At 34.8% G+C, this 14090-nt stretch overlaps 3 protein-coding genes across 4 annotated transcripts; 1 reads left to right on the top strand and 2 right to left on the bottom strand.

Annotated features, from left to right (window-relative positions):
* Positions 1–598: 598 nt before the first annotated feature.
* On the bottom strand, positions 599–6477 carry LOC111292443 (T-complex protein 1 subunit eta-like). Its single transcript, XM_022884841.2, has 14 exons — positions 6409–6477; positions 6047–6307; positions 5709–5834; positions 5416–5619; positions 4568–4737; positions 4353–4488; positions 3791–3907; positions 3566–3685; positions 3386–3484; positions 3208–3297; positions 2369–2456; positions 2168–2256; positions 1980–2054; positions 599–995 (listed from the first exon to the last, which is right to left on the bottom strand). Exons 1-14 carry the CDS (start codon positions 6421–6423, stop codon positions 897–899), a joined length of 1689 nt encoding a protein of 562 aa, XP_022740576.1. The 5' UTR covers positions 6424–6477; the 3' UTR covers positions 599–896.
* A 399-nt stretch (positions 6478–6876) lies between these two features.
* On the bottom strand, positions 6877–10345 carry LOC111292517 (Ankyrin repeat family protein). 2 transcript variants are annotated; one of them, XM_022884940.2, is made up of 8 exons: positions 10064–10345; positions 9674–9939; positions 9054–9533; positions 8808–8957; positions 8588–8686; positions 8369–8416; positions 7860–8296; positions 6877–7753 (listed from the first exon to the last, which is right to left on the bottom strand). In XM_022884940.2, exons 2-8 carry the CDS (start codon positions 9756–9758, stop codon positions 7103–7105), a joined length of 1950 nt encoding a protein of 649 aa, XP_022740675.1. In that variant the 5' UTR covers positions 9759–9939; positions 10064–10345; the 3' UTR covers positions 6877–7102. The 2 variants fall into 2 exon arrangements, with proteins under 2 accessions (XP_022740675.1, XP_022740676.1); XM_022884941.2 differs by having other exon boundaries at positions 9674–9775; positions 10064–10159.
* Positions 10346–11894: 1549 nt separating this feature from the next.
* LOC111292467 (protein MKS1-like) lies at positions 11895–12784 on the top strand. Its single transcript, XM_022884870.2, has one exon. It carries the CDS (start codon positions 12013–12015, stop codon positions 12649–12651), a length of 639 nt encoding a protein of 212 aa, XP_022740605.2. The 5' UTR covers positions 11895–12012; the 3' UTR covers positions 12652–12784.
* The last annotated feature ends 1306 nt before the right edge of the window (positions 12785–14090 follow it).

The following is a 14090-nucleotide window of genomic DNA, read 5'->3' on the forward strand; positions in this document are numbered from 1 at the left end:
CATAAAAGGAAGTTGCTAAAATTGACATATAAGTAGCTAGGTGTGCCTGAGACTTTGTGAATCTTTGGTACTTGACTTCGACAAAATGAAAATTGAAGTATTATACGTACTTTGGTGTATCGATTTTGGGTGAGGGAGTACATGTTTGTTTAGATATTTTGGGGGAAGTTAGAAGGCTCAAAGCTCTTGCCAGAGCAGCGACGCTTGCTTGGCTGCGTCATTGCGGTAATTCAATTCAAACCAAGAAAGTGGGCGTTTGTTTCGCAACATATTTTCCCTACCAGTCCATTCGGGTCGAATAGAATTTGGGTATTTTACTTTTAGGCATAAGTGAAAGAAAGGGGAGCGTTTGCAAAAGTCCGGATGAGATAGTCCTGTCCATGGTCCAATCCAATTCTGATAACACTGCTCAATCTGATTCATATGAATGGCTTGAAAATAAAAGGTATTTAGCTTGGACCTGTATTTCAAATGATCCTCTCTTAATATCAGTAAAGATCTAGTTTTTGGTCTGGGTGCTTTACGAACTGTTTATGTATATACGTACATTCTCTTTTTAATATATATATATATATATATATATTATATAAAAAAGAAATCAAAACAAGTGAAATTTTTATTTTTAAAATTCATATAATTCGGAGAATACACGTGATTTCAAGAAATCTTGCAACCGACTGAAATTCAATTTAGATAAAATTCATATGTAAATGTAACACAAACTAATTCATACCTCACAACTACTACTCCCTTTTCTTGGAAGTGGAAAGCATGCCATTTCATCATTCCTGTGGAAAGGAATCGATTTTTTTGTTTTAATGCCCTCACAGAAATTCCTCTGAAAAATAGATTTAAGAAACAATCGAACCCCAAGTTGGGAAACAAAACTGGAAGGCTCATCGCCTTCTCATTCCTCGTCCGCGGCCACGGAAACCACCTCCACGCCCTCTGCCAGCCATGGCACTTGCGGCAGCTTCTCCCTGTGCACTCTCGGACTGCAACATTAAACACGGGAAAACAGTGAAAGAGCTGTACAGCAGTGCAAATGCATTGGCACATATTAGTGCTGACAAGTAGATAGCTAAAATGACATAATGTGGGTCACAATGCCGCATTAATAAAATTAAGGCTTTGTTTTGCCACTCAGCTACTCAAGCTTGGCACTATGAATACTTGGAGCTCCACTCGTTCACTATCAACCTCAAAGCTCTAGTAACAAATCAAGCCATGTTACAGGTTTTCAATACTCAACTCAAATGGCTTGCAAGCTTAAAGATTTTGAAATTTTGAATTACTTCAGATATTAAATACATACATAAATTAGATATTATATTAATTTTAAGTTTAGACTTTGAACTCAAGCTAAGTCAGCATTAAGCTCCTTATTTGAGTTGATAATGATCAAATCTAATGCAATCAAGCTTCAGTAGCTGAGGATAACAATCTCATTTACTTGTTTAAGTGATTTACAATCAAGCCTCATATATGAGACTGTATATCTTTAGCCACTGAAGCTCTATAACAGAAATTGATAATTGTCTAGCACATATTGAATGACAAATGAAGCATTAAGATCCCCTCCACATTAGTTCACATAAAATTTAGGGTTTCTTACTCCTTCGTTAGAAGCTAATTTACCCAAATTGTAGATTGATTTTGGTGTGTGATTGTATATTGCTTTTCAAGAATGCACGCTTCATCAAGAAGGGTCATCAACCACATAAAGGTCTTAGTAAAAAAATTTGAACTGAAGGGTGAGCTCCAATAACCCATTGATATTTTGACCTCAAATTTAATAAAATAGGAGCAATTATGATTACTGTAAAGGCACCAAATTCCGAAAAATTTCTAAGCATTTTGGTTCAAAAATGCTTGAGCAATATAGAGTTAAATGGCTCATATGGAAAGGAGCAAATAACACACCATGAAATATAAAAAGCATGCATACACTTCTAAGATAGGGAACAACATGGAATTACCTTGGGATTCTTTACAGTCTCATCCACACTTAGAATAAGACATGCAGCTTCAGTTGCAGCATTGATGGCATTGATCTGTCAGCAAACATTTTAGATACCAGAGGCACAAAATTTATGTAATTAAGATTAGCAAAGAACTAAAATGTGCATCAGATAACCAATTGTTAGTTGGAAATTGGTCAAGCCACCTTTACAACTGATGGCTCCCACACAAAGTTTGCAAATGAATCTGCTATTCCACCAGTGTTGATGTCCACTCCATAAGGTGCACCCTCACCTGTCAGAATCTCAAACTGTTAAAAGAGAATCTTTCCCTGATGACAATGGGAAGAAAATGATGAAAAAAAATTAAAAAACATAAACGGGAAAATTTTGAAAAGAACGGCAACCAGATGGTAGTGAATGCTTCTGCCTTAATTTGTTCAGCACATCAGTTGCATCAAATCCAGCATTGTCACATAACTGCCGTGGGATAACCTGCAGATGAGAAGATACATCATGAAGATGTCAAATATCTGATCTCATTGTTAAATGTAAAAGTTTCATTTTGACAGAGGATTTCAAGGTAAAGTTACGTGCTACCTTCCCAAATACATTGTCCTCGTGATAAAAAAAAATTGCGTTCATACATCATGAGAAAATCATACTATGAAGGTATGATATAGTGATATAAAAATGAATGCATACATAAGCAAGGACAATAAATTTTATAAAATAACATGGGCCAAACATTAAATCTTCCCACAGATATATCAAATACACTGTTTCTCGTAATTATTCACACAACCGACTCTCCCCTGGACATGAAAATGAAATAAAATTTGTGAATCTAAGTTCAAGAAAAATATACTCCTAGTTCACAAGGTTCAGCAAAATCAAGGAGTGTAATTTAGCATCAAGTTAATGTTTTGGCATATCTACTTGTGTATACGTATCTCAGGGTCCATACATGTCTTTTGTATAAAAATTTAAAAAACAACTTTAATAAGTTTTTTTTGAACAAAAGAGGCCAATGCCTAGGGGGAAATTATGGAAGCGGAATTCACAAGTAGTAGGCATTGAACCCCAGCCTTACGGGAATCCATCTCCAAAGGGAGATGGGTAAAGCATTTGGGCTAAGCCCCAAGTTCAACTTTAGTAAGTTTCAACCAAGCAAAACATCAATTAAACAAGAGCCAAATTTGTTGGCAGCCAAAAGGAAGAAAAACCAAAGGGCAACGACACCTACCTCAAGAGCTTTTGCATAAGAGTTAATAAAAAGTTGAGACTTCCCAGCTATTGTGCGTGCATGCTGCCTCAAGTATCGACTTATCTCCATCTGCCACCAAAGTAAAGTTTCAAATATCAAGATAAAAAATTATCTTCAAATATGCTTTAAAGTTTCACTAGTTATTATAAATACATACATCAATCGCACCACCTCCAGCAACTACAGTAGACTTCTTCAAAGCTCTTCTAACAATCATAATAGCATCATGTAAGCTCCTCTCAGCTTCTTCAATGAACTGAAAAAAAAATGCACAATCTCCAGCATCAGCATGAAAAGTGATGCACATTAAGAAGTCACTAGTTAAAATATGAAAGACCTGATCAGCTCCACCACGAAGAACTATAGTGGCTGTCCGTCCTGATGGGCAACCACTGAATATATTAAACCTCTCATTTCCAACCTGCCTTTCCTCAAAAACCTCACATGTCCCTAGAACCTTCAAAACAATAAAGAAGAAATTTAAATTCATGAAGTTCGAAAGGACATTGAACAGTTTTTGACGGTGTAAACTTGAAAATAAAAAATGAATGCAAGTTGCAACCTCATCAATTATGTTGTTAACAGATGTTTGTATGGTTCCACCAGTTGCAGCAGCAACCCGTTGAAGATCTTCCTCGGTTACACGACCAGCACAGAAAATATCTCTATCTGCAAAATACTGTCAACAAACAGACATTCATGTAATAAAACTTGAGAGAGAGAGAGAAGAAAAAACTAGCCACAATTACAGACAAACATCACTCTTCAAAATTCTATGCAAAACTATCAATTGAGAAAACATAGGAGCTGGAAAGAAATAGTTATAGCTGAATTATAAAGTATCAAATATTAACATGGTCATGGTTACATTATCTTTGACAATGCCAACCATAAGCACTTGTACAAGCAGGTAACAAAGCAACCAGAGATAAAAAAGGGCATAGGTCTTTCATGGTCACCAGAAAAAACTTATATTTGACCATAACCATGTATTAACCAATTTAGTCACAACATAACCACAAAAGAAACATATTTTATATGGATTGTGTTAGTTATCAATGGTTAAAGAGACAGGTACAGAGAAATACAAATGTAGCATCTACAATCAAGGCAAAATCTCACACCTGCGTCGCCAAATCACCAATAGCCAACCGTGAAAGAACAACTTTTGCACCACTCTTCACACATTTATCCAACTTGTCATAAATTATATTCCATTCTGCATCAACAATTGATTGATATTGTGATGGATCTGAAAGTCTGTAGCATATAAAACAGAAGGTAAAGTCAATATCCACATTAAAAAATAATTCAAATCAAAGGCAGCAAAAACTCCTACCTTATCTCAGCATTTTCTTTCTCAGATTTTAGTTCCAACTCGACATTCAACAAAAGTATCATAGGATTCAGAAACTTCTTTGGCTGCTGTTCAAAACCAGCATATGAAAATGTCTTTTTAAAGGCAACGCCGTTAACCAAAAAGGAATCCCGCATATTACCACCTGGAACCTGTAAAAAAATAAAAAATAAAAACCAAAAACATTAATCAATTTGTTATGTCAAGAAACAAGACAGAAAATATGATGGGAATTTTCTTAGCGTTCATGAATCAAAGGAATCTCATTTAATGTGAAAGCTGCCTTTGAGCCTGTAGTACTACAAGTTATTTCAAATTTTAACTTTTTAACTTCAGAAAACTCTCTCTCTCTCTCTCTCTCTCTCTCTCTCTCTCTTTATATATATATATATATATATATATATATATATATCAATCCAAGCTTATGTCACTTCATATCTAGCCACAATCGGATTTTTAGAGCTTTCAGAAACTGGTTGTATTATGAACTCAAAAAGGACGTCTATAAAGTTAACTTTCCCTGATTTCAGACCTTCTAAAAATTTAAAAAGAGGCAACTTGTCCACCTCATTTCCTAAACGTACATTGCAACATTTGCACTTACATGATACCAAAACACCAATGGATGAGAGTTTAAGCATAAAGAACAGCCAGGTGCTACGCTCAGCTGGAACAGTAAGATAGTGCAATATGACACACAACGGCTCCAAAGCATATAATTTCCCAGATAACAAAAAGTATAGGAACTTTTTGAAAGATCCAAGTATAAATATCAGAAAAAGGAAAAGGGCTAAAAAGGTTGAAAATAAGGCATAAAAAAATGAGTCTACCTTCTTAATTCCAATCATATTCAACCTATCATCATTACCAATAGCAATAACAGCATCCACAACCATTGATGCAAAGAACTCCTTTTCTCCACCAATAAGCTTTGAAGAGAGTGTTGTAGCAGCACATTTAGCTAATAAGCCTTTCTTCTCTTCTAGACTTTTCCCCTCTATACTAACAGCTAGTTCTTTGATCTTCTCAATTGCCTGTCCATTGAGTACGACATTCAACATAAATAGACGCATAAAGACTAGTGCAACATCTAAACCATGACAAGGGGAAAAGACAAACTCACCAAATAGCAAGCAGTTCGAAAACTCCGAATAAGATTCTGAGGGTGGACTCCATCCTCAACAAAAGGCTTGGCCTCTTTTAAAAACTCTCCTGCTAGGAGTACAACAGTTGTAGTTCCATCACCAACCTGCAAAAAAAAAAAAAAAAAAAAAGCTCTTTAAATCATCTAAATAGCAGGAAAAAAGATTGGATCTTGATAACATCCCAACAGACAAAACCAACTCAAAACTAAAATATCAGTTTAGAGATGAAAATCCAATGTTCATGAAACTATTAAACTCTACTTTAACTAAAAATTTAGAAATGATTAAGTAAAAGAAAGAGAGTGAAGAGAGTGACCTCGGAGTCCTGAGACTTGGCGATATCAACGAGGATCTTGGCAGCAGGGTGGACAATATCGAGAAGCTTCATGATGGTGGCGCCGTCGTTGGAAATGGTGACGTTCCCTTTGTCATCGTGGATGAGCTTGTCCATGCCCCTTGGACCAAGTGTTGTTCTAACCACGTCAGCAACGGCCGTGCAAGCGTTTATATTGCTGACGAGCTGCGCCTTCCCCTGGGACGTGTCTGTCCCTTCTTTCAAAAGAATGATCTGGGGTTGCTGCATCCAAAGAGAGAAGCAGATTTACAAAGCAGTTGAAAAGAAATTCAACATGTTAATAAAAAGCAGTATGATATAAGTGAAAAGAAATGTCAAGGTACCAGCATGGCTGCCATTGCTGCTAGGGTTTTGCTTCTCGCTTTAGGAGGGAGAGAGAAGCTGAGTGTTCTGGTTCTTTCCAGGTTCTTTCAGGGGTTTAAACTCATTGAGAGGGCTATTGGGCTTCGACGCTATTGAAAGTCTTTCAGTTTTGGGCCAAAGTTGGGGATCTTTTTGCACTTCCTTTGTCATTATCATTGATGAACTTTTTAATATTAAAAGAATGCTCTATAGCTATAAAATTTCAATTATCCAAAATAAATAAGTTTCATAATAAATGTGTTTCAGTTTTTTTTTGTTTCTGTTCAATCCTTCCTTGTGATGTTTTTATTAGAAAATTATCTTATGTATTAGGACTCTTCCGTTGCTATAATTGCTTTGAATAATAATTAATTTACTAATTAAATTATGATTGTGTGATAAGAAAATTTTTCGTTGTTCAACGATTGAATCGTATATATATAAGGACATACAAAACAAAGTCAGAATTATTTCACTAAGCATCTAATCCAGAACATATGTATATCTCAAGCAAAATATAGCCGTTTACAAAACGAATGCAAGCATGTTTTAAGAGAATATGAAGAAAAGGAGTTTTTTTTTTCATTTAAAAAAAACAAACATATGATAAATATTAATTAATGCCCCCAAATCCTGTTGCTTGGTAGTCATACTGAGGCAGTAAGCGGCTCTGAGCTAACGAATGCAACGTGTTGAAGAGCGGCTAGAACCTGATCTACACCAGGGCTTCTTTGGTTTGTCAAAGATTCCAGGTCCATAAGTAGAAATGAAAATCTCAACAAGGAGAGGGAATTGCAGCAGGGCGAAAAGGGTAACCGGCAGGCTAGCAAGCAAAATAATTGGAAATAAAACCCATGCTATTCTTTCATAGAGAACTATGAACAAGGCCACTCCAAAGGTTATCATCATAGTTGCTATGGAGAAGAAAAGCATAGAAAGCCCAAGGATCAATTTTGTAGGCACAGTCTGGAGGAAATCTTCTTCCCTGTACCGAGATGTCAGGATTCCTAAGAACATCAGCAATGAAGTTGTGGAAGTGAAAAGTGATAATGCATCAGATATTATGAAAATCATGAAGGAATTTCGATGCAAGTAGAGTGGGACGCCAGTGTCATTATAATATCCACCAGGCACTGTAAATACTGCTGAAAACATAATGGTGACGATTAGAGCAGTAACAACTGTGCAAGATTCAGCAGTTTCCTTGGTCCATTGCTCCCCTTGTTCTACTAATATCTTATGTTGATCCGTGAACAAAAGTCGGGGTGTTTTATAATGTTTGTTCATCATCTCCTTATACTTGGGTTGCACAATACTCTCCACCTCCTGCAATTAAAAATAAGAAATAATTTATGTTAAAAAGAAAAACTTTTTTCTTTCACATTTTAAACCTACAAATTAGAAGCTTATATATGTTTATGTAGTTAATCACCTTAAACCATTGAAGCTCCCTTTGCATCTGTAGAGCTGCACCTGAAACACGATCAAGCTGAGAGGAAGGGGATAAGAACGCAGCCTGGTGTAACATGTTGTTAAAATCCTTATCCCAATGAGTTGCCAGGGATTCCTTCTTAGCACCAATTTTATATATAAGGCTGAAAATCTTTTCTTGGCGTTCAGCGGTTGCAACAAAAAATATGTTCCTGTCTTTTTCATCATAGAACCATATCACTTCAGGATAATGTTTCATGATCTCTGTGACAAACTCGACCATCCCATGCTTAACAGCTTCAAATAGTGCTTTTTTTATCAGAGCTTCCAATTTGTGCTCGTCTTCTAAATTTGATACCTCTCGGCAAATGCAAGTTAGAAGCTCTTTGGCTTGAAGATGTGTCAGCTTTAACTCATATATGCTTGTAACTCCTGGGACTGATGGCAAGAAGTAGAGCAATTAGACTAAATTAAATACGAAAGGTATTGGTAGAGTTGTTTGTTTCTTACCACAAAGTTTCAAGCCTTTCCAGAATATTTCTGATAGTTGGTGAAGTGCTGCATAAGTGAAACTAGATTTTCAACTAAAGTAAAAATTGATTGATACAGTATTTAGAAAATTAGTAGTTATTTTTGCACAAACGGATCTAAAACAATAATGTCATAACCAATCCAAACAAAAGAAAAGGTAAAATTTCTACCGAAAAATCTGTCTTGTTACATATTTACCTTGGTTAGTCAAGCTCCTTCGATGAGTTGGACCTTCATGAGGCCTTTCAATATCTCCAGATGCGTTGAGAGAGGCCTTTTGTTGGCGTAAATGAATGCCTGAAGTCAAGAATGGGTAAAGCAGCCTCAGATAACTCTCAATTTAATGGCTATATTATATATATATATATATATGAATAGCTAAAATTTCTATTCTTGTTTCAACTGACAAGTTACCAACATTTATATATCCACCGTTGCCAAAATGCAAGTTGAGTTCCACTTGGGAATGCAGATGGTTTTTGAGCCAAAATATGCAGGGCTGTGTCTTTATCTGTGTCTTCAGCAATTGCCAACAGCGGGTAGCGCTTGAGTAGATCCAAAGCAATATCTAAAGAGAGGACTCGGTAAAGGTCAAATAAGAAACACTGAACCAGTAAGCAAAATTAAGCATATATTTGTTCAAGAATCGAAATAGATGGCAGACCATAAAATTCGTCAATGATACACGCAGTAAGCAGAATAGCTCCATGATTTTTACTAGGATCAAGCTCTTCTATCGGAGTCTCCAAGTAAAGATACTGCACCAAATCTCTATGTCCATAGAGAGCAGCCACAACAACGGGGATCTGATCATGATCATTCGGAATTTTAAGCAAGTCTCTATTCTTATTCACCAATAATTCAGCAATCTCCGGTGCTCCTCCAATGGCAGCGAAATCAAGGGCTGTTGAACCATATTTCTGTTTAACTACTATTTCTGGTGCAGACATGCGCCCTACCAACTCCTCAACAACCTCTACATAGCCAGCTAGGACCGCAATGTGAAGGGCTGTGTCTCCATCTGTGGAAAGGCTAGCGTACAGTGCATCCGGATGTTGGTCAAGGAATTTCTTGGTAGCTTCCAAATCCCCGCTATCCACAGCTTTGTACAAGGGCAGATATCGAACGGATGCATCCTTTGAATCTGTCATGTTTCACCATAGTAGTTTCAATAAAACACAAGGGAGCTTATTCAATAAGATACAATTCCAAGTTATTTTGAAGGAGTTCCTGTTTCAATATCTATTGTAAAGAAAATTTGATAAAACTTTGAAATTGAATTACCTTTATCCTCATCTGAAACATTGCTTGTTGATTTCTTATAAGGAGGAGGAGCCAGGGCACCGTGGGTAGCTTCCAGAGGCCTCATTTTCTTATGAAAAACAGCTATTTGACAATGGGGAAAAAAAAAGAGTAAACTGCAAGAGAAACAAAAATTGACCTTAACTATTTGCTTTGGTTGACCAGTTTTTCCCTTCTATGAATGCATGGACATCCATGCTTTGTCAAATGATGAAAATAAATTGTTCATCATTAGAATACTTGACACCCTTCAAAATATTTTGATATTATGTTAGGAAAATATAATGATAAAACCAAAGCAAACACAATAATTTCACATGATCTTACACAAAAAAATGCATGCAACATATGACTTCATTAATTATCACTTACAGGCAGGAGGTTCCAGGCCTTTGCACTGCAAATATGAATTGGTTGCACTCAGATATTGGACAACCCAGGCACTTATTTATATGGAAAAGATCAAGGTCTGGGATGATACAAAAACTATGAAGAATTGGCTGCCCCCAAAGCAGTAGTTTCTTCTTTAAGTGTCCCCAAATTGCTTAAATTATTCTTGGTGAAATTGCTTTTGTGCCCTCCTGCATGCTTCTCTACTACTACAAGTATAACCAAAAGAATAAGTGATAGGCTGTTGAAGTGAGTTTGAAGTACAAGTTTGAAGAAGAAAGATACAAAAAGAAAAAGAAGATTGATGCTTAATTGTTTAGTACTATTCTTTTCTTTCTCTTTTTCCTTTTCCTTTTGTCTTTCCATCTTTTATTATGCCTTGTCTGGAGTCTCACTTTAAATTAAAGATTCTTTTAAGGCAATTACTTGAATCAAGTTACAATTCCTTCTGGATTTTTTTATTGATGTAATTAGTAATGCAAATGTTCTTCAAGACTTGGAAAATTTTCCCTTTACTACATATACTATTCTTCTTTAATTTTTTTACTTTTTTATATTAAGATATAATTTAAAATTTTTTATTAAATAAATAATAATAAAAATTATCTGTCAATTTCGAAATTCTCCAACCATATATTTTACCTACAGAATAAAGCTAAATGCCCCTCTCTTTATAAATAAATTTAATAAAGGAAAAATATGCAAACTGATTAAAGTCTTGTACATATGATATGCCTCCCTTGCATGAAAAAAGTTATATAAAATTTTTTAGATGAAATTTGTGAAGTTTATTTTTTAAAATAATTTAATAAAAAAATTCAAATCGATACTTTAATAGAGTTTAATATAAAGATAAATAATATGTAAAAAATTATTAAAAATATTGTTTATAATTCAAAATTAGTCATTATTGATTTAACGATAAAAAATTATTAATATTTATATTAAAAATATTTATCTAAAAATATATATCAAAATTTATTAATTTTTTTATAAATTTTATAAATTTCATTTATATAATGAAACATTTTAATCTATTAATTTTTATTTTTATTTAATCATTTTTAATAAAATTTATTTTATAAATTTCACTTAAAAAATTTTATTTAAATATTTCCCCTACCTTGCACATCACGTGTGATCTGATGGTGTTAACTTTTTTTTTTTTTTTTGTTACCTTTAAGCTTCGGATAATTTGCGTTTAATACACCTAATTATAATACTAAAAGCTGTACCTTTATTTATTTAACAAAAATTTAAAAAAATGGTCAAGTTAAATTAGACTTCCAAATCATTACTTATAATAATACAACTATAAATATAATATAAAATTAATTCTATAAAATGCTAACATGTAATATTCTCTATTTCATTTTATTTCTCTGTTTGACTTTGACATTGTTAAGGAAAAAAATACTTAATTTTAGTTTAACTGATATTAAATAAAAAATAAGAATTATACAATTAATGTTTTATACTTTTTCACATAAAAATTAAAAAAATCAAGAAAAATAATTTTGAAATATATAGAAGTAAGAGGAAAAAAAAGAGCATAAGAGGAATATATGTGTTGAAAAATGAAAAAAAAAAAAAAAAAAAAAAAGAAAAGCTTGAGGCCAAAAATATGTATTATTTTCATATGAAAATATTCATATTTTTTGTGATAAAAAAACTATATGAAATATGAATTATTAATATTACATTTCTTTTTTGTAAATTGCTATTGGAGAAATATTTTATAAAAAATAATAATAATCGCATTGACTTCTCTTTTCCCCGTGTTTTCTAAGGTCAAATAATTTGCCTGAAAGTGTTCAAAGTGATTCATTCCATCTGCCAAAAGAAAAAAAAAGAAAAACCGGTCCTCTCTTTCCCTTCTACATCCCAAAAAAAAAACCTTTCTTCACCACTCATCATCAGCATCGTCAATCATGGACTCTGAATTTCCAGCCGGCGGGACAACCCCAAAGCGTCAGCTACAAATCCAAGGTCCACGACCTACCCCACTAAAAGTCAGCAAAGACTCCCATAAAATCAGAAAACCGCCTCACCCACCACCCCACGCCGTCGCCGCTGCGGTCCCAGCAGCAGCATCAGGAGACCAACGCCGTCGCGAGCCGGTAATCATCTACGCCGTCTCACCCAAAGTAATCCACGCCGAAGAATCCGACTTCATGTCAATTGTCCAACGCTACACGGGACTTTCGTCGGGCAACTTCTCAGGCGACGGCGACGTATCGCCTGCGGCGAGGTTGGCAGTGACGGAAAAGGCGGGTCTGAGCCCAAGAGAGAAAATAGGGGACGCGGGGGTTATGGTGGAAGGTGGGACGGAAGAGGGTTTGATTCGGATGCCGCCAGGGATACTTTCGCCTGCGCCGGAGACGTTGCCGGCGGTGCCCACGGGTACTTTCTTTTCGCCAGCTTCGGAGGCTAGAATGATGTCGCCTTGGCATGAGTGGAGCCCGATGTTACATGGAAGTGGGTTCATGGCAAGCCCTTCTACATTGCTTTCTGGGCCTTTAATTTCTTCTCCAAGTTCTGATTTTTATGCTCAAATTTGGAACCTTTAGCCATTTTTTTTTTTTAATATCTAAATCAACTTTTGGCTTTACAAATTTGGAGATTTTATTATCGGATTTAAGGGCTTCTTCAATTGTAGTGTTATTTCTAATGTCTCAATATACTAACTTTTTTTTTTTTTTTTTACATATATAAAGAGAGGAAGAGTTAGAAAAATTAGGATATTGTGAGAGATTTTGGTTAAAAAAAAATAGAGTTTGTAATTTTATTATAGTGGGTTTTTGGATTTTAATTGTAAAATTTGCTAATTTCTTTAATAATGGAGATAGTGATTTTTTGGTACTTCATTGATTGTTATTCTATAAATAAAGCTTTAAGTTTTTTTTATTAGTGCTTTTGTTAAATTAGAGGAACTGTAGTAATTAAAGCCTTTATTGAACTGAGATAAGGAGTAGATGAAATCATTGAGAATTTTATGTTTATAACGTGTGGTAGGACATAAAGGTCAGAATATGGGCCGTCATCTTCCTATTTCATTGGGGGATTTATTTATTTTTAATGCAACAACTGTGCTAAAAGGATCGAGTGATTGAAGAGAAGTTGAAAAGTAGTAACCCATGTCTATCCCATCACTTATTTTGGGTTTCCCAGCCTCCAAAACCTGTTCTTGGGGAAAACCAACTTGTGTTTAGTTGGTAGCTTTTGCAATTAGAACGTGAATCTTGTTACTGTACAAAATGAATGATTGAGAGACTTATCATGGCTTGTTGGATTCTTGCCATTTGATGTGTAGCTCTGTGTTTCTGTGTTTCTGTGTTGAAAAAGATTGGATTAAGATTGTTATTGAAATGCAAGCTCTTTAATAGTCATGGATGGGATTTCTGTGTACTCCTTTACTAAATTAGTGGCGTAGCATGTCATATATTTATTTATGAAGAAAAGCATAAAGCAGTTGACGATATCTGAAAAAAAAAAAAAATAGAAAAAAAATTAATCTCCAAATTCCAAGCATAGGCAGGCTTAGGAGGAATAATCAGGGTTAGCAAAATATATTGTTGATAAATTCCAATGTCATGGCAATAAATATCCTGCTGGTAGAAATTGAAACGAAATTTCGAGTTCAAATTTTGGGATGGACCACCATGAAAGTGTCTTTGGAGATGAAAAAGACTACTTCCATTTCTGTAATTAAAAATTATATGTACCAAAAAGAAGACAAACAAAAAAATTGCTCACAGGAAGCTGGGGAGGGCTCATGTTATTGACCAGAAAAGCATATATTTCATGCTGTGTCTGCGCTCGACAAAGAATAGTTAAAAACAAGATCGTGTTTGACCAAAATAGTTTTCCAAATAAGGCATCCCTAGAAATTCTGGTCAGAAATGTTGGGTTTCATTCAGCTATTTACCAATTGGAATCCGCAGCATAGAGCTCTGTCTTAGTCACCAAATTATCGAATTACAATCTGGTGGTCCAGTTCTCAATTCTC

This window comes from Durio zibethinus, chromosome 10, assembly GCF_047325235.1.
Source record: "Durio zibethinus cultivar Kanyao isolate XHJ-2024 chromosome 10, ASM4732523v1, whole genome shotgun sequence".
Lineage (NCBI taxonomy): Eukaryota > Viridiplantae > Streptophyta > Magnoliopsida > Malvales > Malvaceae > Durio > Durio zibethinus.

What these genes read in the sequence shown, in the direction of transcription:
- LOC111292443 (XM_022884841.2), bottom strand. An exon ending in ATATGATTGGAATTAAGAAG is followed by an intron (nt 4,738 to 5,415) that starts GTAGACTCATTT and finishes ATTTTTTTACAG; the next exon opens with GTTCCAGGTGGTAATATGCG. An exon ending in CTTATGCAAAAGCTCTTGAG is followed by an intron (nt 2,457 to 3,207) that starts GTAGGTGTCGTT and finishes TCTCATCTGCAG; the next exon opens with GTTATCCCACGGCAGTTATG.
- LOC111292517 (XM_022884940.2), bottom strand. Translation starts at nt 9,758, where the DNA reads ATGAGGCCTCTGGAAGCTACCCACGGTGCCCTGGCTCCTCCTCCTTAT. An exon ending in TGTTTCAGATGAGGATAAAG is followed by an intron (nt 9,534 to 9,673) that starts GTAATTCAATTT and finishes GAAACATGACAG; the next exon opens with ATTCAAAGGATGCATCCGTT. An exon ending in GCAACGGTGGATATATAAAT is followed by an intron (nt 8,687 to 8,807) that starts GTTGGTAACTTG and finishes TCTTGACTTCAG; the next exon opens with GCATTCATTTACGCCAACAA.
- LOC111292467 (XM_022884870.2), top strand. Translation starts at nt 12,013, where the DNA reads ATGGACTCTGAATTTCCAGCCGGCGGGACAACCCCAAAGCGTCAGCTA.